Source organism: Vombatus ursinus, unplaced genomic scaffold, assembly GCF_900497805.2.
Source record: "Vombatus ursinus unplaced genomic scaffold, bare-nosed wombat genome assembly UNPS02014813.1, whole genome shotgun sequence".
NCBI lineage: Eukaryota > Metazoa > Chordata > Mammalia > Diprotodontia > Vombatidae > Vombatus > Vombatus ursinus.
The window spans coordinates 34,962,359-34,983,318 of NW_020954591.1; the positions used below are offsets into that span (position 1 = coordinate 34,962,359).

Genomic DNA, 20,960 nt, shown 5'->3' on the forward strand with positions numbered 1-20,960 from the left:
TTCCATTTGGCCAATTCTACTTTTTTTTTTTTTTTTTTGGCGTAGGCCATCGGGGTTAAGTGATTTGCCCAAGGTCACACAGCTAGTAAGTGTCAAGTGTCTGAGGCCAGATTTGAACTCAGGTCCTCCTGACTCCAAGGCTGGAGGCTCTATTCACTGCACCACCTAGCTGCCCTCCAATTCTACTTTTTAAGGAATTCTTTTCTTCAGTGAATTTTTGTACCTGTTTTCCCATTTGGCCTATTCTGCTTTTTAAGGTGTTATTTTCTCTAGTATTTTTTGTGCCTCCTTTACCAAGCTGTTTGACTCATGATTATCTTGCATCACCCTCATTTATCTTCCCAATTTTTCCTCTATGTCCCTTATTTGATTTTTTTAGAATCCTTTTTGAATTCTTCCAAGAATTCTTTTTGGGCCTGAGACCAATTCACATTTTCTTTGGGGCTTTGGATATAGCAATTTGACTTTGTTGTGTTCTTCTGAGTTTGTTTTTATCTTCCCTGTTACCAAAGGAATTTTCTATGTTCAGGTTCTTTTTTTTTTTGGTGTTCGTTCATTATTTCAGCCTATTTCTTGACTTTTAACTTCATGTTAAAGTTGGGCTCTGCTCCCAAGGCAGAGGGGGCACTGTCCCAAGTATCAGGTTTTTTGTGCAACTGTTTATAGAACTAGTTTTGGGGGTGTGATTTTAAAGTGGTTAGTAAAGGAATTTGAGAGGGCTCAGGCAAGGCCCTGCCTTTTCTCTGCCATTTTGGCTCCACCCCACCTACCTTTCTATTCTAATTTTCTATCACAGCCCCTTACATGTTCTGTTTCAAATTGGCCTGTCAACCATCCCCCTATACATGATATTCTATTTCCTGCTTCCCTGCTTTTGCATAGGCAATCTTCCAGGTATGGAATACACAATTTCCTCACCTTGAACCATAGAATCTGTAGCTTTCTTCAAGAATAATTCAGATGTCACATCTTACAGAAACTTTTTTGGATCCTGAGTTGTTAGTTTTTTCTATTTCTTGAAAGTACTTCATATAATTCTTTGTATTTATTTATCTATGTATATGCTGTGCTTCCCTATTTAGAATGGTTACTTCAAGGAATCATTTAATTTTTCATCTTTGTATCCCCAGCACTTAGCAGTGTCTTGTACATATAGGCAACTAATAAATGTTTGGAAATAAATAGCAATCAAAATATCTAAAAGCAAATATCTGCATAACAAAGAACGAATGAATCAAAATTGACTTAAAATGAAGGGCATCAGTATATGGATGACATTACCCAGATCATCACAGGGAAAGAATTCAATAAATAGGTCAAAGAACTTATATGAATTAAGTTTACTTTATTAAATTTACAAAGCAGTACAAGTTACTTCTAGTATTTTATTCACAATTGGCTGATTGGTCAGAAATAAACAATAATAACTGCATATAGACTTTTTTTTCCAAATAGAGAGAGAGCAAATTCAAAAAAATTGTGTTATGGTAAAAAATCCATAAAAGTCAGAGTTGTAATAAAAGTTCATTTTTATCAAAGTTCCATCCCTAGCTCTCCTAGTTTTAATCCTTCCCACCTACAAGGCTTGGTCAACACTGTGTTCTTTGGAGTACCAGAAAATTTGGCTTTCTGAAGATATTTTATAATTATAGTGATAGATAAAAATATGTTATAAACTAACCCAGAATATTTAGGATGTGCAAGAGCAAAATGAAGGTGAAAACTGCACTAGACTAGAGGCTTATGCTCAACCTTTACCTGAAAACATCAACCAATAGCTCCAAAATTATAATTTATATTGCTGAAAAACACAAGTCCTATGTTATTAAACTTTACCAGATAGTCCCAACCAGAACATTTTAATTGGCAGCATAATGAGGTTAAAACAGACAAACAGATTTATATATTCAGAGAGGCACTTTTGAAAATTTAAGTGTAAAAATGTGAATACATTTCACAAAACAAGATTTGCTTTACTTTACATACTGGTGAATTTATTGCCCCAACCACAGGAATAGAGTTCTTATTAATACATTCAGGAATTGCAGCATCCAGAAAAATCTCAAATTTTCTGACTAAACCAAATACCAAGCACATACTAGTATGACAAATGAACTTATTTATACTCAAAACTTGGTTTGTATATAGTGAATCTCAAATTCAACAAACTGTTTTCCTGAACAACTTCTGCCCAATCCCTTCCCAAAATTTTCCATACAAATTAAATATACATGCTCACTCTCTGATATTTTGAAAAAATGTGTTTTGATATGCTTCTATGCAAAAAAAATTTTTAAACAAAGTATTAGAAAAACTTGGTTGGGAAAAGGAATAGACAACTCCTCAGGAACTGTTGCGGTCTGTATTTGAGGTCTGTAAAGCAATGTCAGCTTCTCTAGGAAGAATAGTGTCAACATAGCAGCACTGTATTCACTGGGCCTACCCAGGATGTATGGATCATGTGGCAGGAAGCCATACCTTCTGGCTGCTCACCACATCACTAAGCTTCCCTTTAATCTTCAGAAAGTGCCTCTTGAACTCCAGCCCATCACCCTATATAAAGGATATTAAAAAAAAAAATGAATGTCAAAATAATAGCAGTAAGTTAAATCAGACTCTAACCTCCTTTGGAAGTAACAAGAAGCAAACATACTCAAGACAGGATATATCTGTTACACTTTTTCAGCTTCCATTAGGAAGACAAAAAGTACTGATAGATGATGCAGGAGGCAGCTATATTGTTAAACCTGTTATGGTCTCCAACTTCGTTACTTAGAAATATGTGAGTATATTGTCAGTTAATAAACACTGGCCAGATGTAGCACCAGTAGGGTATAAGTCTATTTTTCTTAGATTTACTCCAAAGAGATTTAGTTATTAGATATATCAGAAAGGTACAATGTTTGGTTTTATGGGTGATTTTGTCCCCCAACATAGATTTAAAGTATAGAATTATAGTGAGACTCTAAACTCCATAGTGCGACCAATCTGTTTCTTCCACCTTCTTTGAAACTGAATATACACATCTAGTAGATCAAAAACTGCAGCTGTTGTTCTACGTACCTTAGATAGCCGGAAGTCCACTAAGATCTTCTCATCCATTTCTACCAAGTTCACTTTGAAAATCAGTTTATTGTTTCTTCTATCTGTGGTTGATACTGTGACCTAAAATAATAAAGATGTCAACTCAGCTGTAAGTAGAATAATTGAAACCAAAAAAAATGTGTTTTCAGGTACATTTTGATCAAAGTCTTTAGGGTAAGGCCAAATTAATAAAGGAAGAAGTAATATCAAGAATAGTCTAACTGAGAAAAGAAAACTCTTAATTTAACCACTTAATATTTCCTTCAGGATAAAATGCAAGAGGAATCAAGATCATACCTGATTCATACAACTCTTCTTCCAATGATAGCCTAATTTCTCACAAGTTTCCTTCAGACAATGATAGGACTTGTCAGCATCCAATTTGGTAAAGAACCGTGTCATCCTCTTAACTAAACGCTGCCAAGGATTCTACATATGAGACAAAAAACATCTGAGCAAATCATGCTGAAACAAAATTCCTATCTCACAATTATTAAATCTCTAAGCTTACAATCACTACTTTTCTTTAATGATGGTTATACAATCTCTCTAAACTCCCCTAAACCTGCTGCAAAATCCAGAGATGTCAAAGCTGATACTTAAAATAGCTCAACACAAACTATGAGTTAGAAAACACAATTACTTTTCAAGGCAATGAAAAGTAGAGAGCTGTGACAAAATAATTGAAAAAATACATCTCTTTACCTGTGAAGAACCTGGGGTGCCAAGTAACTGACTGTTCAAAAGCATGTGGTCAGGACATGCAGGTTGGGAGAAACTGATCCCTTGTACCAGTTTGTCGATATAAGAAGGACTAGTGTCCCACAAAGAAAGACCAGTTCGAGGCTCTGGTTGAGAGCTGGAGTACTTCACTTTTTCTTCACTGAGGTGTTAAGGGAGAAAAAATTATATTCATAAGCAAAAGGCATTAATTCTTTCTTACACAACACCACTACTCTCCTGACTATTCATTAATGATATAACCATATGGTACAAAAACAGAAAAACTCTTTTCTGGACCAGAGACATTTTCACATGGAATATCACATTCAACAAAGCCTGTAATTCTTACCTGTGAGCACTATTAACTGGTGAGAAGTCTAAATTTGATTGTATGTGCTTAGAAAATCCACCTGGGGAGTCTGATACTCCTCCTGAAGAAGCTCGAGGCCTCTTTGCACCTATGAAAGAATAGTCAAGAAAAATAAAAAATTTCACAGGACTCCAAGGAATCACCAGTGCAGAAAAAATTTCAAATAACTTTTTATCTCTTGATTTTTTTTTCATCTATTGCTTAAGTGAGTTTAAGATAGCAATAATAAAAATCTGAAGACCTGAAGCAACAAATTGATGCTTAAACTACTTTATTTAAAACTGCACACACAGGAAATAAAAATTTGGTAGTGGTTCTTTCTATATAATTTTACTAATATGCTGAAGTCTTCAACTTACTTAAACTTTTTAGACCAGGCATCTCTGCTTCAAATATACACACACACACACACACACACATACACACACACACACACGTATATGTATTATATTGACATATGTCTATAAAATACTGTATAATGTTATATTAATATATAATACATATTAACATTATGTAATATATTGTGTTTATATAAGTCATATATCATGTGATAATAATATACATGTAACATATACACACAAGAGTCAATGGGTTACATATAAATACTAAGGATTTTAACTTCAAAATACAGACATCTCTGGTGACAGCAAAATAATATTTTGTGAAGCTAGCAACATATCTCAGGACTCCGAACTTAACAATGAAAAATTAGTTTATGCTACAAATATTTTGCAATGAAAGTAAAAATCTGCCTCATCCAACTTTCTTTGGCAGATATGACAACAGCCCTGGGAATGCTCAAGCAAGAATAACTGTTTCATTTCTAATACAATATTGAACAATAGTGGTGATAACAGACATCCTTACTTCTCCCCTGGTCTTATTCGAAAGGCTTATCTTTATTACAAATAAGGGTTGCTCTTGTTTTAGATAGATATTGCTTATAATTTTAAGGAAAGCTCTGTTTACTTCCATGTGTTCTAGTGTTTTTAACAGGAATGAGTATAGTATCTTGTCAAAAGCTTTTTCTGCAGCTAGTGATATAATCATAATTTTTGTTGTCATTAATATGGTTAATAACAATTTCCCCAGTATTGAATTAGCCTTGCATTCCTAGTCTTTATAATATGCTACTGTATTCTCCTTGCTAATATTTTATTTAAATTTTTTTGCATCAATATTTATTGGGGGAAAAAAGAATAACTGCTTCATAGAGAAAATGGAAAATCCAATTACCTACACGAAGGAATTTATTATTCATAAAAATAAGGCGAGTAATAGCCAGAGGTAGATATTGTAAATGCCGGTTAAGTCAATAAGCATTCTATTTCTACCCATCTAATTATCCAAAACATAGTAGATGTTAATTTAAGAAATGTATCAGTATTTACATTCTCTCCTAAAATTAAATACATTTCAAAACAACCAATTTACCACATAATAAAAATAAAAAAGGTTATATTGTTTTATGACTCTTTCAAGGACTTTACCTTTCTTAAGTACCTTAGTGTACCATCTGTCTTTTTTAATATCTGCTATTGTAATTCTTGATCCTGGATTCTCGATTAGAATTTTATGCAGCAAGGCTGAAAAAAAAAAAAAGAAGTCAAGACATAAATCATGCAGATCAAAGAAATCCATTTATTTGTAGCAATAACCACCTTCCCTATTTAGCTTCCTTCTTTTTGGAAGATCAGTTCTGGAAAAGGGACAGAGCTACTATATTACTGCAACTTTTTTTTGTGCTACCTTGTACCTTTGGGTTACTGACTCCTGGTTCTCAACTTTCAGCAGATAAGAAGAGTAAAAGCCAAACAGAAATTTTTTAAAAATTATCCATGTGACATTAACAACACTATAAAACTCACAAATCTATTTCCTATTCAAAATTTGTCCAGTATTTCTTAATTTTAACTTTATTTGGTTATAAAAGCAAAACAAGTCTTCAAATGATTTTACAGGATAATAATAAGGCCTATATTTTAATTAAAAGTTATCTTGGTAAGAATTCGCAAAGCAAAAGACTTTGTCTAGAATTCAGTCATTTAAACATGATAACTCAGTTACCTAATGGGGCAGAATCAATTTTCTTCCAAGGTGTGAGGTATGTTTTTTTTTCTTTCCAGTCACAATACTCCTGGCAACTGTCACTGGGTTGGTCCCATGGCAATTCTAAAACCAAAAGAAGTTACAGTTTTTAAAGTGGCCATGTTAAGTAAATATTACAGATATTAAGGGAGGAGTCAACAATTCTTAAAGTATCGAAGATTTCCTCACTAGTTTTTTTGACTAGTAAAAGAAAATTTCAAATTAAAGAAATAATAACAAAGTGTCACTTTCAGGGATCTACGTAACAGAAAATCCTGTCCTTTTTAATTATGTTACCATGATTCATCTAGATGTGGTTGCTGTGAATTTCAAAAGAAAAAAGAATTAAGTATAACATTGTTATCAATTCCTTAGCATTACAGTTTCCAAATACAGCTGTATGAGAAAGAGTAGCAGAGTAGGAACCAGGAGAGACCTAGTTTTTAAGTTAGCCACTAACTAAATGTCTGAGGTTGTAGAAGTTACATATATTTCTCCAGGATTCATTTGTAAAACAAAAGGGATAGACAAAAACATCTTGTTTTCTCTTTGGTCCCTTTTGGGGCTACTATTCTTTGTGTAAATAATTATTACTATCAGAATAATCAATAGCTCAATATAAATACACTGGCTTAACATCGTTTCTTCTAATTGACCTGATTTAGTATAAGGGAGCTTAATCACAAAATGAGCAGCACTTACCTCCAGCCAGCATTGCTGTAAGTACTATTCCACATGACCAAACATCAACTGGTTCTGCATGGAATTCTTTTCTCTTAAGCAGTTCTGGGGCAACATAGGGCAGAGTGCCACACATCTTATTCAATAAACGCTCACGATTATTATGCCGAAATACTGTTGCTAACCCAAAGTCTGAGATTTTGAGGTTATCTAAAATAGAAGGCAGGAAGGTCAGTTCTGAGTAAGGTCTTGTCATATGAAAAGACTAACATTTTTTATTATAAACTTGATGACTAACAACTAAATCAAATAGGCATCAAAAAAAGTGCAAAAAAATCTTACCTGAAACCTAACAAAGCAAAATCAAAATTAATAGGCTGACAAAGAAAATACTTTGACCCTATGTCTCCTAATTCTAGGCCTGCCAAAAGTTTCACTAAATTGGCTACTTTGTTTTTTAAAATATAATGGTAGTTAGCACCTTTTGGCTTTGCTGATTATACTTTGTATCATTTCTTATAGATCTTTTCACATTTTCTCATGTCAAAAGAATGTTCCCTTAAAGAGAGAGGTTATTTCATTTCTGTCTTTGTATTCACCAGCATCTAGCACACAGTCTGGTAAAAAGTAGATACTTAACAAATGCTTGTTGATGAATTCATTGCATATTTTTTTATAATGCTACATAATATTCCATTACACTAATATATCAAAATTTACTTGGCCATTTCCCAGTTTTTGTATCTAATTTTTTGCTATCACAAAGAGTAGCTATTAATATTTCTATACAGCTAGGTCCTTTTTTAATAATACTTCAGTAACCTCAGAAAATTAATTAAAACTCTCCCTTATTTTCTCTATGTTGTAAAACATTCTATGTATGAATTATTTTTTCTTTAAGTTTGATAGAATTGAGAGAGCAGAGCCAAGATGGTGGAGAAAAGGCAAGAAGCTCCCTGAGCTGTCCTTAGTTTCCCTCAAAACAACTTGAAATCAAGCCTCAAAATGATTCTGGAGCAGCAGAACCCACAAGGGAAAGGGTGAAACAATTTTGTAGTCCAAGACAACTTAGAAGCATTGCAAGAAATGACCATCTCACTTGGGTGAAAGGGGAATGCAGCAAAGTGCAGACAGTATCCTGACAAGCTAGCAGGAGGCTCCTAGTCCCAGGATATGTCAGCAACTGAGGCCCTTCAATCCTGGCTCAGCAAGCCAGCTTTGAGGGCTCTGGTCCCAGTACAGCAGGTGAACTGCCAGCTCCCAAACCCCCAGAAAAACAGGCATAACTAGGCCAGGCAAGCCCAGCTCAGTGGGCAAACCTGCCAGCCCTGCCTGTACAACAGGTGAGCCAGCAGCACTGGAGGCCCCATTGCAGAAAGCCAGTGACCAGGCCCCTGGCCCCAGCTCAAGAAGCTTGGGACAGTGCCTCCCGTACCCCAGGAGCAGAGCTTCACTTTAAAAGTCAGAAAATAGATTGGGAAGTGAGCAAAAAACAAAAAATAAGTCCTGACCATAGAAAGTTACTATAGCAACAGGGATGATCACAACACAAACTTGGAAGAGGACTACAATGTTAAAAGGCCTATATGCAAATCCTCAAAGAGAAATCTGAATTGGTCTCATGTGCAAAAAGTCCTCCTAGAAGAGCTCAAAAAGGATTTTAAAAATCCAATGAGAGAAGTAGAAGAAAATTAAGAAAAGAAATGAGAAAGAGACAAGAGAATCATGAAAAAAGAGGTTGGAAGAAGAAAACAACTCTTTAAAAAGTAGAATTGGCCAAACGGAAAAGGGGGTACAAAAGCTCACTGAAGAAAATAATGCTGTAAAAATCAAAATAGGGCAAGTGGAAGCTAATGACTTTATAAGATATCAAGAATCAATCAAACAAAATTAAAAAAAATGAAAAAAAAATAGAAGAAAACGTGAAATACCTCATTGGAAAAACAACTGACCTGGAAAATAGATCCAAGAGAGAAATTTAAGATTGGACTACCTGAAAGCCATGACCAAAAAAAAAAAGAGCCTAGAAAGCATCTTTCAAGAAATTATCAAGAAAAACTGCCCTGATAGACTAGAACCAGAGGGTAAAATAGTAATTGAAAGAATCCATTGATCACCTCCTGAAAGAGATCGCAAAATGAAAACTCCCAGGAATATTACAGCCAAATTCTAGAACTCCCAAGTCAAGGAGAAAATATTTTAAGCAGCCAGAAAGAAACAATTTAATGTCATGGATCTACAGTGAGGATTACATAAAATTTAGCAGTTTCTACATTAAAGGATCAGAGTGCTTAGAATATGATATCCCAGAAGGCAAAGGAACTTGGATTACAGCCAGAATCAACTACCCTGCAAAACTGAGCATAAACTTTCAGGGGAAAAAATGGACATTCAATGAAATAGGGGACTTTCTGACTTCCCTGATGAAAGGACCAGAACTGAAGAGAAAATTCCATTTTCAAATACAAGATTCAAGAGAAGAATAAAAAGGTAAACAGAAAAGAAAAAAACATGTTTTTCAATAAGTTAAACTGCCTACACCCCCACATGGGAAGATGATACTTGTAATTAAGAGCTGTATCTCTATTAGGGCAGTTAGAAGGAGTATACATAGACAAAGAGTGAAGGTATAAGTTGACTTTGATGGGATAATATAAAAAAATTAAAGGGTGAAAAAGAGGATTACACTGGGAAAAGAGGGAAAGGAGAAGTAGAATGGGATAAATTTCATCACGTGAAGTCTCAAAAGACCTATTACAGTAGAGGTAAAGAAGCTGGGGTGGGGCAGGGAAGGGAAAGGACAGGGACTGAGCATTATTTGAACCTTACTCTCTTCAGATTTGGCTCAAAGAGGCAATAACATATACACTCAGTTGTGTATAGAAATCCATCTTACCCTATAGGGAAGTAGGAGGAGAGAAAAATAAGAAAAGGGGGTAAAGGGGTTGAATAGATGGGAGGGCAGATTGAGGGAGATGGTGATCAGAAGCAAAACACTGGTGAGGAGGAACAGGGTGAAAGGATAGAGAAAGTATAAACAGGGGGGGAAAAAGGATAGAGGGAAGTATACAATCATAACTGTGAATGTGCATGCGATGAACTCTCCCCTAAAACGGAAGCAGGTAGCAGAGTGGATTAAAAACCAGAATACTACAATATGTTGTTTACAAGAAACACATCTGACACAGAGAGGCACACATAGAGTAGACAGATAAAGCTGGAGAAAAATATATTATACTTCAGCTGAAGTAAAAGAAAGGAGGTGCAGCAATCATGATCTCAGACAAAGCAAAAATAGATCTAATTAAAAGAGACAAGGAAGAAAACTACATCTTGCTAAAAGGTATCATAGACAATGAAGTGATATCAATACTAAAAATATATGCACCAAATGGTATTGCATCCAGATTTCTAAAGGAGAAGTTAAATGAGTTACAGGAGAATCTAGAGAGTAAAACTATGTTAGTGGGGGACCTCAACTTTCACCTCTCAGAACTAGATAAATCTAACCACAAAATGAATAAGAAAGAAGTTAGGGAGGTGAATAGAACTTTAGAAAAGTTAGATATGATACATCTCTGGAGAGATGAATAGGGATAGAAAGGAACATACTTTTTTCTTTTTTTCCTTTTTCTTTTTGCTAGGCAATGGGGTTATGTGACTTGCCCAGGGTCACACAGCTAGTAAATGTTACGTGTCTGAGGCCAGATTTGAACTCAGGTCTTCCTGAATCCAGGGCTGGTGTTCTATCCACTGTGCCACCTAGCTGCCCCTGGAATATACTTTTTTCTCATGGCACCTACACAGAAAGTGACCAGGTATCAGGGCATAAAAACCTCACAATCAAATTCAGAAAAGCAGAAATATTAAATGCATCCTTTTCATATCAGGATATGATAAAAATTACATTTAATAAAGGGCCATGGAAAGACAGATTAAAAATTAATTAGAAACTAAATAACCTAAACCTAAAGAATGAGTGGGTCAAAGAAAAAAATCATAGAAACAATCAATAATTTCATTAAAGAGAATGACAATAGTGATATAACATACCAAAATTTATGGGATGTAGCCAAAGTAGTACTTAGGGGAAAATTTATATCCCTAAACACTTACATCAATAAAATAGAGCAAGAGCAAATAAGTGAATTGAGCATAAAAATGCTAGAAAAAGAACAAATTAAAAATCCCCAATTAGGAGCAGCTAGGTGGCACAGAGGATAGAGCTCCGGCCTTGGAGTCAGGAAAATCTGAGTTCAAATCCGGCCTCAGACGCTTTGACACTTACTAGCTGTGTGACCCTGGGCAAGTCACTTAACCCAAATTGCCTCACCAAAAAGTAATTAAAAAAAGAGAAGAAAAAGAAATTGAAGGAACTAGAATAGACAAAGAGGAAACAAAGCTATCACTCTTTGCATATGATATGATGGTATACTAGAGGAATCCTAGACAATCAACTGAAAAACTACTTGAAATAATTAATAACTTTAGCAAAGTTGCAGGATATGATACAATAAACCCACACAAATCATCAGCATTTCTGTTTATTACCAACAAAGCCCAGCAGCAAGATACAGAAAAAGAAATCCCATTTAAAATAACTGTAGACAATATAAAAAACTTGGGAATCTACCTGCCAAGACAAATCTAGGAACTATATGAACACAATTAAAAAATACTTTTCACACAAATTAAGTCAGATCTAAACAACTGAAAAACTATCAATTGCTCATGAGTAGGCCAAGCCAATATAATAAAAATGACAATTCTATCTAAATTAATTTACTTATTCAGTGCCATACCAATCAAACTACTAAAAAATTATTTTATAGAGATAGAAAAGATAAGAAAATCCATCTTGAAGAACAAAGAGTCAAGAATATCAAAATTGTGAAAGGTGGCCTAGCAGTACTAGAACTCAAACTATATTATAAAGCAGTAATTATCAAAACTAGCTGGTACTGTCTAAGAAATAGAGTGGTAGATTAGTGAAAAAGATTAGGTACACAATCCATGGCAGTAAATGACCATAGTAATCTACTGTTTGATAAACCCAAAGAACCCAGCTTCTAGAATAAGAACTCACTATCTCAGAAAAACTGCTGGGAAAACAGGAAAACAGTATAGCAGAAACTTGTTGCTGTTTGTCCTTTGTTCTCAAAGAGGACCAATGACAACAGGAAGGTGATGTCTTGACTTAAGAGTGAACTGGACTTAAGTGAGACAGCTATGCAAAGTCATCAGCCTCACTCTGTCCTCCAGGATCATCTAAGCCCAGTGGCAAGACATAGTTCAGGATGACTGGAGATGACCTTAGACGCAGTGGGAGACCTTGACCTTTTAAAGCTAAGGTCTTTCCCAAGTCTCAGTTTGTCTGAGGCAACACCCATGCAGTGATTTAAGGCTAGGTAAGAAAGATGGCCAAGTTTCCCTGCTCAAAAAAAAAAAAAAAAAAAAAATCAAACTGGGAGGGGAAGATCCTGCGGGTTTCTGGCCAGAACAGAAACAATTGCTTTTCACACTCATTCTGAGCCATCAAAACCCAAGTAATGACCAAGTGAGGTTTGGGCTGGGGCCTATTATTGACCCAGCAGTGAGAACCAAAGTGATTTTAAGGCATGGTTAGGTAACTCCACTTGAATCTCAATGTGCTTTATCAAAGCTTGGTTTCCCAGTGCTCTATTTCAAAAAACTATAAATGAAACTACATGTGACAAAAAAGTTAACTGTTCCAGTTAAAAAAAATTATAAAATAAATAAGTAGGGAAGAGAAAAAAAAATCTAGCCCATAAACCCCAAGATATCTTGCGAGGTTTCAGCAATCAAAATTTATATTCCTTTGGGCAGAGCACCCACACATAATAGAGCAACATTATACACCGTATACCAAGGTAAGGTCAAAAAGGGTACATGATTTACACGATACCACAATCAAATTAGGAGAGAAAGGAAGATCTATGGGGAAGGGAAGAATTTATGACCAAACAAGAGATAGAGAGTATTACAAGATATAAAATGGAAAATTTTTATTACATTAAGTTAAAAAGTTTTTGCATAAAGAGAAGCAATACAGCTAAGATTAGAAGGGAAACTGGGAAACAATTTTCACAGCAAGTTTCTCTGATAAAGGCCTCACTTCTCAAATATATAGAGAACTGAGTCAAATTTAATACAATACAAGTCATTCCCCAATTGATAAATGGTCAAATGATATGAACAGGCAGTTTTCAGACAAAGAAATCAAAGTTACCTATAGTCATATGAAAAAATGTTCTAAATCACTACTGATTAGAGAAATGCAAATTAAAATGACTCCAAGGTACCACCTTACTATCAAATTGGCTATTATGACAGAAAATCAAAATGACAAATGTTAGAGATGTGGGAAAATTAGAACACTATTGCATTGTTGGTAGAGTTGTGAATTGATCCAACCATTCTGAAGAACAATTTGGAACTATGCCCAAAGGGCTATAAAACTGTGCGTATCTTGTGATCCAGCAATAGCACTCCTAAGTCTGTATCCCAAAGACACACAAAAAAGGAAAAAGGACCTATTTGTACGAAAATATTTATAGCACCTCTTTTTGTGGTGGCAAAGAATTGGAAATTGAAGGGATGCCCATCAGAAAATCTAGTAAGACTTACATGAATTCATACAAAATGAAATCAGGAGAACATTGTACATAATAACAAGAACACTGTGCGATGATCAACTCAGGATGATCAGCTCTTCTCAGGAATTCAATGATCCAAGACAATTCTAAAAGACTCATGATGGAAAATGCTACCTACATCCAGAGAAAGAACTAATGGAGTCTGAATGCAGACTGAAGCACACTATTTTCACTTTATTTTTTTCATATTTTTTGCCTTTTATTGTGTTTCTTCTTTCATAACATGACTAATATGATTGCATATATGTAACCTGTTTCAAATTGCTCACTGTCGTAGGAAAGAAGGGAAAAAATTTGGAACTCAACATTTTATAAAAAATGAATGTTAACAATTGTCTTTAAGGGGCAGCTAGGTGGCACAGTGGATAGAGCTCTGGCCTTACAGCAGGAGGACCTGAGTTCCAATCCAGCCTCAGACATATAACACTAACTAGCTGTGTGACTCTGGGCAAGTCACTTAACCCCAATTACCTCACCAAAAAAAAAAATTGTCTTTACATGTAATTGGAAAAAATAAAATACTATTTAAAAGAAAAAAAGTTTGATAGAATACTTATGAATCTGTCTCAGCTCAGCATCCTTTTTGACAAGATAAGTTTTTAAAAAATTACATTATTGCAGATGATAGTGTCTTCACCATTATTAAATACGGGATTTTCCTAATTCACCTTCAGGGTGGACTAAGAGTTCTTAACTGTAAAACAAGTATAGAGTTAAGAGAGAGGTTGGAATAAGGTTACTAAAGACATAGATTGCCATTTGTTAAATGAAAATAACAAATAATTATTCCAAAGATTCTCTTATTTAGTCATATTGTTTTCATGGTTGATAAGGAATATCAAAATGAAGAGACAAATTTTGTTGTAATGAGCTTACCTCTTTCATCAAGTAAAAGATTTTCTGGTTTAATATCCCTGTGGGTTATTCCAATACCATGAAGATACACCTGGGAGGAAAAAATAAGACTTATTTATTCGCTATTCTTTATTTGTACTATAAAGAATGAATTCAAATAAAAGAAATAAAGTTAAGTCTACCTACCACCCCTGCCATAAGCTGATGGAAGAACTTCTGAGCATCTTGTTCAGGCATACCTACATCAGGCTCTGAAAGAGTTAAATTTGAAGGTTTATTTATTAATCATCAATTGCAAGAACAACTCTCACGTTTAAGATTGAATGTTACCTACTTTCTAACTCATGGCAAAAAAGTGGGGAAATGCTAGGAAGGAACATGGTATATACATTTTCAGACATGGTCTTTGTGCCATGTTTTTATGTCTTCACAAGAAAAAGTTCAATCTGAGGGGTAGGAGAATGGAAACAACTGATATTAAGACAAAGGTTGCTACAAAGGTAGCAACAAAACACGCACATTCATGTGTACACACACACACACACACACACACACACACACACACACACACACATACACACACACATTCTTTAAAGATGAAGGGCTAACCAGTATCTTAATGGCTGGTATCCTACTAGAGGAACAAAAGACTCATGCTCCAGGACTGACTGACTGACTGACTTACTGACATTAACATGTTATGAGAAGCTGAGTAAGTTTTCTTTTCTAGTTTCACCATCTGTAAAATGAGGAGAAGGGGTTCAAAGACATCACAGAGAGGCTATGTAGAATAAGTAATTAAAAAAGTAATTGTCCAAGACAGAAATTCAGGCCACCAGACTAACTTTTCTTCTTGGTATTTGAAAAAGCCCTCTTAGTCCTATGTATCATAATAATCTGTGAGCCCTTTGTTCCTTGTTAACTTTAAATCCTTCCTCCTCTCGTAACTCTTCTACTCAAACATCTCACAATATTCATTTAACTCATAGATACCTTTCTTAGTCCTCCATTCCTGAGATATTCACATCAAGAAAGGGTTAAGGCAAATTTCAATTAAAATTTAACAAAGGACTTTAAATTTCACAGACATCCTCAAACTACATAGCCATGGATGTCTGAAAGAATAATGCAACTCTTGGGGGCAGCTAGGTGGCGCAGTGGATAGAGTACCGGCCCTGAAGTTAGGAGGACCTGAGTTCAAATCTGGCCTCAAACCAAACACTTCACACTTACTAGTTGTGTGACCCTGGGCAAGTCACTTAACCCCAATTGCCTCACTAAAAAAAAAAAAAAGCAACCTATAGGGAATCAGATTCTGAGAGGAAAAAAAATTGACCTCTGCCAACTTTCTGCATTTTGTCCATTTGTAAATTATTAAATCCTGATTTGATCTGGAAATTAGTAAAGTAGAAGTTCCTAATTTTTAATGCAGTAGGTTTAGATTTTAAATTTATATCCACAGTACAGATTTTGTTAAGCAATACTTGATCACAGAATTAGAGAATTTTAAGAGTTAAAAAGGGATTGTTCTGTTCTAACCTCTGACATAAAGCAGGAATCTCCTCTGTCATTGTTTTCAAGGACAGTCATCCAGACTGAATATTTCTAGAAACAGAAAGATCACTTCTCCTAAAGGTAGATTATTTCATTTTTTAGGTAGCTCTAATTAACTTAATTCCACTTTCCCTCAGCAGCTGTTTGGTTTAACTTAAGAGAACACTGGTGCCCCACCCAGGATGAGCTGATCACCTGAAATCTCATCATCATGCTGACTGACTCAGTTTTTGACACTAGATACCTTCTCAACTCCATCAGATGTTTCTCCTCTCTGACTGGAGAGCTGGAGCGTGGAACAGTAAACTCCTCCCAAAGCTTTCCTTTATGGAGAGCTGGTACCTGAATTTTCCAGGCAACACTACACTTTCTATCAGAGCTCTGCTTGCTTTTAACTCCACAAAGCATCATTCCCCTTGCCTGGTATCCTATGGTTCTCACCCCTTTTCTACTTTTTGTGTGTTGTCTTCCCCTATTAGATTGTAAGCTCCTTGAAGGCAGGAACTGTCTTCTTTTTTCTTATTTGTAACCCCAGTGCTTAGCACAGTGCCTGGTGCTTAATAAATCTTTATTGAACTGAACAGTTCTTTGTCATACTGAACAAAAATATTTCTCCTTTACTGAGTTTCAACTGCTGTTAGTCCTATCCTTTAGAGCTAAGAAGGATATTTAAGCCTAAAACACAAAGCTGATTAAAGTCCCCCCAAAAAATCTCTTTGAGAATTATAAACATTTTACATAAAAAGAAAAAGAGAGAGAACTACAAAATCAACTTAGGAATAATTATATATAGTTAATGTATCTTTACAATACAAACAACCATCCATTTAGGCAATAAGGATATCTGACTGGTTACTAAAGTGATATTTATAGTGATTTCCCATAACAACTACTTGTCATAAACTTTACAAACAATAGTGACATTATCCTCAATTAAGATGACATGCAATTTGTAATAGTATATTTTGGGGTACAACATTCTAGTAAACATAAATTTTTAAGATAACATAAAGCAAATATTAATGCTTATTTCCATATTTCATGACTGGAGGCCATATTCAATAGATAAAGAATGATCAAAAAATAAATCAAATATAAGCTCAAAGAGCAAGAAAATAAACACCTCTTATTAATTTAGTAGCTCCACTAATCTTTAGAATAAAAATTTGTCACCATTTTCCATACCTATTCGGTCAAAGAGCTCTCCCCCACTGCAGTACTCCAGAAACAGATACTGAATATTTCCTTCTCGCCGATGACCATAGAATTTCACTATGTTCTCGTGGTTTAACATTTTATTGATGCATATCTCTTTCTTAATGTTTTCTGGACAATCTATGGCGCGCTTCATGTCCACAATCTTCACTGCAACTGCTTCTTCTGTTCGTCTATTCACAGCAAGCTGAACTCTATAAATTAAGTGGAAAATCATTAACTTATTTTTTCATACATTTTAAACATTTAAATAATTTATTGATTTCACTGCTTTGGCACAGTGCCTGGCACATGGTAGGCATTTGACAAGGGCTAGCTGACTGAGTAATTTGGGATACTAATTCTTTAATTATCAGTAAATAAATGTACTCTGATAGGCATTTCTTCTGCAATTTCAAAATTAAACAGAAATCTAGGACAGTGACTAGCATATTGTAGGCACTTGGTAAATGGTTGCTGACTGTTTGAAAAAAATTAGTTCAAAAATTGCTTTACCCAGTCTAATTTCTTCCCCCCCCAAAAAAGTAAAAAGGGTTTTCTTATCAGCAGCAGATCTTTCTCACTTCTGATTACGTGGCACAGGATACCTAAATGGTCCACAAAGATAGCTGTGTTGGGCACACAATAGGTACCAAAAGCTTGTTGAATCTGAGTAGCAAGATTCCTATACCTTATTACCAATAGTCATACACTCTACAAGTTTAAAAGAAAAGAAACTAAACAAAAGAAAAATCATGATGGCTGAATTCCTTTCCAATCTTTTATAAGTAGAATGCTAAAAGAAGAAGGGGTAAGAAAAAGACTATGATACATAAAAGAAGCCACCATTTTGGCTTGCTTTTAGTTGAGAAAATAATTCACTTTTTTTTTTTTTGCCCATAATCCCCAAATCCTTGACTTTGACAAAGTACCTGGCACAAGGTAGATACTTGATAGTGGGTATTGATTGACTGATTGACCTGGAACTCCTAATTGCAGATGGTTAGTCAGTAATGACTGCCACAATAATGGCTTTGCCTCCCCTAAGCTAACAAAATAGTACCAACCTAATGGTGGTGCTGTAATAAGAAAAATGTTTCATTACTATTATACTTCACAATCTATACTGGATGGTATAACATATTTAAAATAAGAGATACAATGTCCCTTCCAACCTTAGGATTCTACAACAGAACCCAGAGACAAAATGGAATAGTGCAAGACAACGGCTTTATTGCTAAATAAAATACCACAATACTATACGTAGGGAAACCTCTACATAGGAAATATTTTTGTGATAATTGGAGAGGGGAGGAAGTAATAATTAAATTTATTCCAAATTAGTATTATATACCTTGACTTCCCCCAAACCTTAAAATCTGTCATCTAAATCAGTGGTGTCAAACAGAAATGGATCCTTGCAGACAACACATTTACTTAGAAACCATAAATGATCATCTATGTTGTATTGTATTTTTATTTATTTTGTTAAACATTTCCCAATTATATTTTAACCTGGTATAGGACACATTCAGGAGTTGCCTAGATGAGTTTGACACCCGCAATCTAAACTACTAATCTAAAATTCACTGATAGGTAGGCAAGCACCTATAAAAGTCAAACAGGTGACGTAAAGACACTAGTCTTGGGGGCACCTAGGTAGTAAAGTGGATAGAGCTTCAGCCTTGGAGTTGGGAGGGACCTGAGTTCAAGTCTGGCCTCAGACACTTGACACTTACTAGCTGAGTGACCCTAGGCAAGTCACTTAACCTCCATTGCCTCACCCTGCCCCCCACAAGAGCCAGAAGACTGTGAGGTTCTGTTATTTCTACAAAAATCACTTAACCTGTTTAGTCTCAATTTCCACTACCTACCACATCAAGTAGTTGTGAGGATCAAATACGATTAATTACATTGAGCACTTTGTAAACAGGCATGAAATTTAGGTGGGCTCTCTCAATGGAAATCCTATACAAGTCTAAGTCTGTATTATCTACAGTAACCATTGAGTACACAGAAAATTTATATCTTGTGCCTGTTCAAAGACAGAAGAACAAGAACAGCTCATACTTACTCTCCATAAGCACCTTCTCCCAAAGTTTGCACCAAATCCCAGTCTTCCACAAAAGGCACAGCCATGGCTCTACCAGTAAGACCCCTCCTGAAGCAGAGATATTGGACACAGACATGAAATAATTACAAACCTTCATTATGTTAAGTGTCACTAATCCACCTACTAGCTTCTCTACCTCCTGTCACATACCACCTTTAACCTCTCTCCCTCCCTCCCTTAATGTAAACTCTGACCCCAGCAGTAATTTACCCCATTAAATATATCCATCCTATGACTCGTATTTATTCATCAAGGAATGCTGATACAGTGCCAGCCTCCAGGGACAGAAAGACCTGGGTTCAAGTCCTGCCTCTGACACATTCTGACTGTCTGACTTTGGGCAAGACACTTAAACCTCTCGGACGACTCTGGAAAAAAAAAAGAGTGTAAATTGCAGAAGTGCAATTTCCTGATAGGATGAAATCACAGGTCACAAAAACAAATCCCTGGTTACAAAAGCTAACCCCGCCCCTCCCAAAGCCCTTAAAGGGCAAAACTGGGGCGAGGTGGGGAAGCAGAGGAGTGGGACCGGATTAAGAGTCAAAGGGATTCGGGTTCTAATCCCGAGATCCCGTCTCTTTGGGTTACCAGCTGTGTGACCTCAGGCGAGACCCTCCCCTCTCTGCGCCTCGGTTTCCTCACCCGTAAAAACAGGAAGGGGCTTAGATGAGCCCTAAAGTGCCTTCCAGCTCGGTCACGCCGGGAGAGGCCCGAGGCAGCGCCCCCCCGCCCCCCTCGCCAGGGGCGGGGCGGGGGGGAGGGGAGGACTGGGAAGAAGGGTTGCCCCTCCTCCTCCTCCCTGTGCGGCGCTCCCTCAGCTCGCCCTCGGTCCGCTCCCGCCCGCTCCCCGGCCTGGGGGCCTCCGGTCCGGCCCTGACGAGTGAGCGGAGACCCCGGCCGTGGGCCGGCTCCGGGCGGTCCTCTGCAGGCCCCTCTCACTCCCTGCCAGCCTCTGCCCGCGCCTCGCTGCTCCCCCTCCTCACGAACCCGGCCCGGCCCGGGCCAAGGGACGCTTACCGAGCCGCCGCCGCCTCCGGAGGAATCCGAACGCAGTGCCTTTCCCGCCAAAATTCTCCAGTCGCCTCACGACCGCAAGCGTGCGCTCCCCATGGCCGTAAAGCGAGGAGGCCGTGCGCGCTCCCGCGGCCGGGGAGGGCGCTGTGCGGTGACGGGCGGGGGCGGGAGTAGGGGGCGTTGGGTGGAGCCCTAGGAAATGTAGAGTTGAAAAGAATAGAAAGGAGAGGCTGCGGAAGGGGACTTTCGCCTTGACTAGACGTTCCGGATTATAAGGATTCACAAAGCATGTTGGAAGAGCGTGCGAGCTGCAGGGGAGCGAGGAGGTTTGCTTTCTTGTTCCAGTTGCTGGGCTGATAGAAGCGCGAGCGCTGAAGCCGTGGGCGTGGCGGCCGTGGAGGGGGCTGGCTAAGCAGAGGCTCAGTCAGCGTGGCCTGGGCGTCGTGAAGCCGGCGTGCTGATTGCTGGTGCCTTGAAAGCCTCGAGCCTAGGCTGTGCTTACAAAGGCAACGGAGCAAAGATGTTACCATTTTTCAATAAATGCGGTCAGCGCAGACAGCAGAGCTGTAAAAGTAAGCAGCTTAGTGCCTCCCATTCCTCACCAGAA

The 20,960-nt window shown here is 36.9% G+C and overlaps 1 protein-coding gene across 2 annotated transcripts; it reads right to left on the reverse strand.

Moving 5' to 3' along the window:
- Positions 1-1,366: 1,366 nt before the first annotated feature.
- CHEK1 (checkpoint kinase 1) lies at positions 1,367-20,446 on the reverse strand. Of its 2 annotated transcripts, XM_027835127.1 has the most exons (14): positions 20,357-20,441; positions 19,550-19,707; positions 19,301-19,387; positions 17,218-17,441; positions 14,665-14,729; positions 14,500-14,569; positions 6,968-7,156; positions 6,245-6,349; positions 5,668-5,763; positions 4,157-4,265; positions 3,790-3,967; positions 3,382-3,513; positions 3,064-3,165; positions 1,367-2,553 (listed from the first exon to the last, which is right to left on the reverse strand). In XM_027835127.1, exons 2-14 carry the CDS (start codon positions 19,552-19,554, stop codon positions 2,458-2,460), a joined length of 1,458 nt encoding a protein of 485 aa, XP_027690928.1. In that variant the 5' UTR covers positions 19,555-19,707; positions 20,357-20,441; the 3' UTR covers positions 1,367-2,457. The 2 variants fall into 2 exon arrangements, with proteins under 2 accessions (XP_027690928.1, XP_027690929.1); XM_027835128.1 differs by lacking the exon at positions 19,550-19,707 and having other exon boundaries at positions 20,357-20,446.
- Positions 20,447-20,960: the final 514 nt, after the last annotated feature.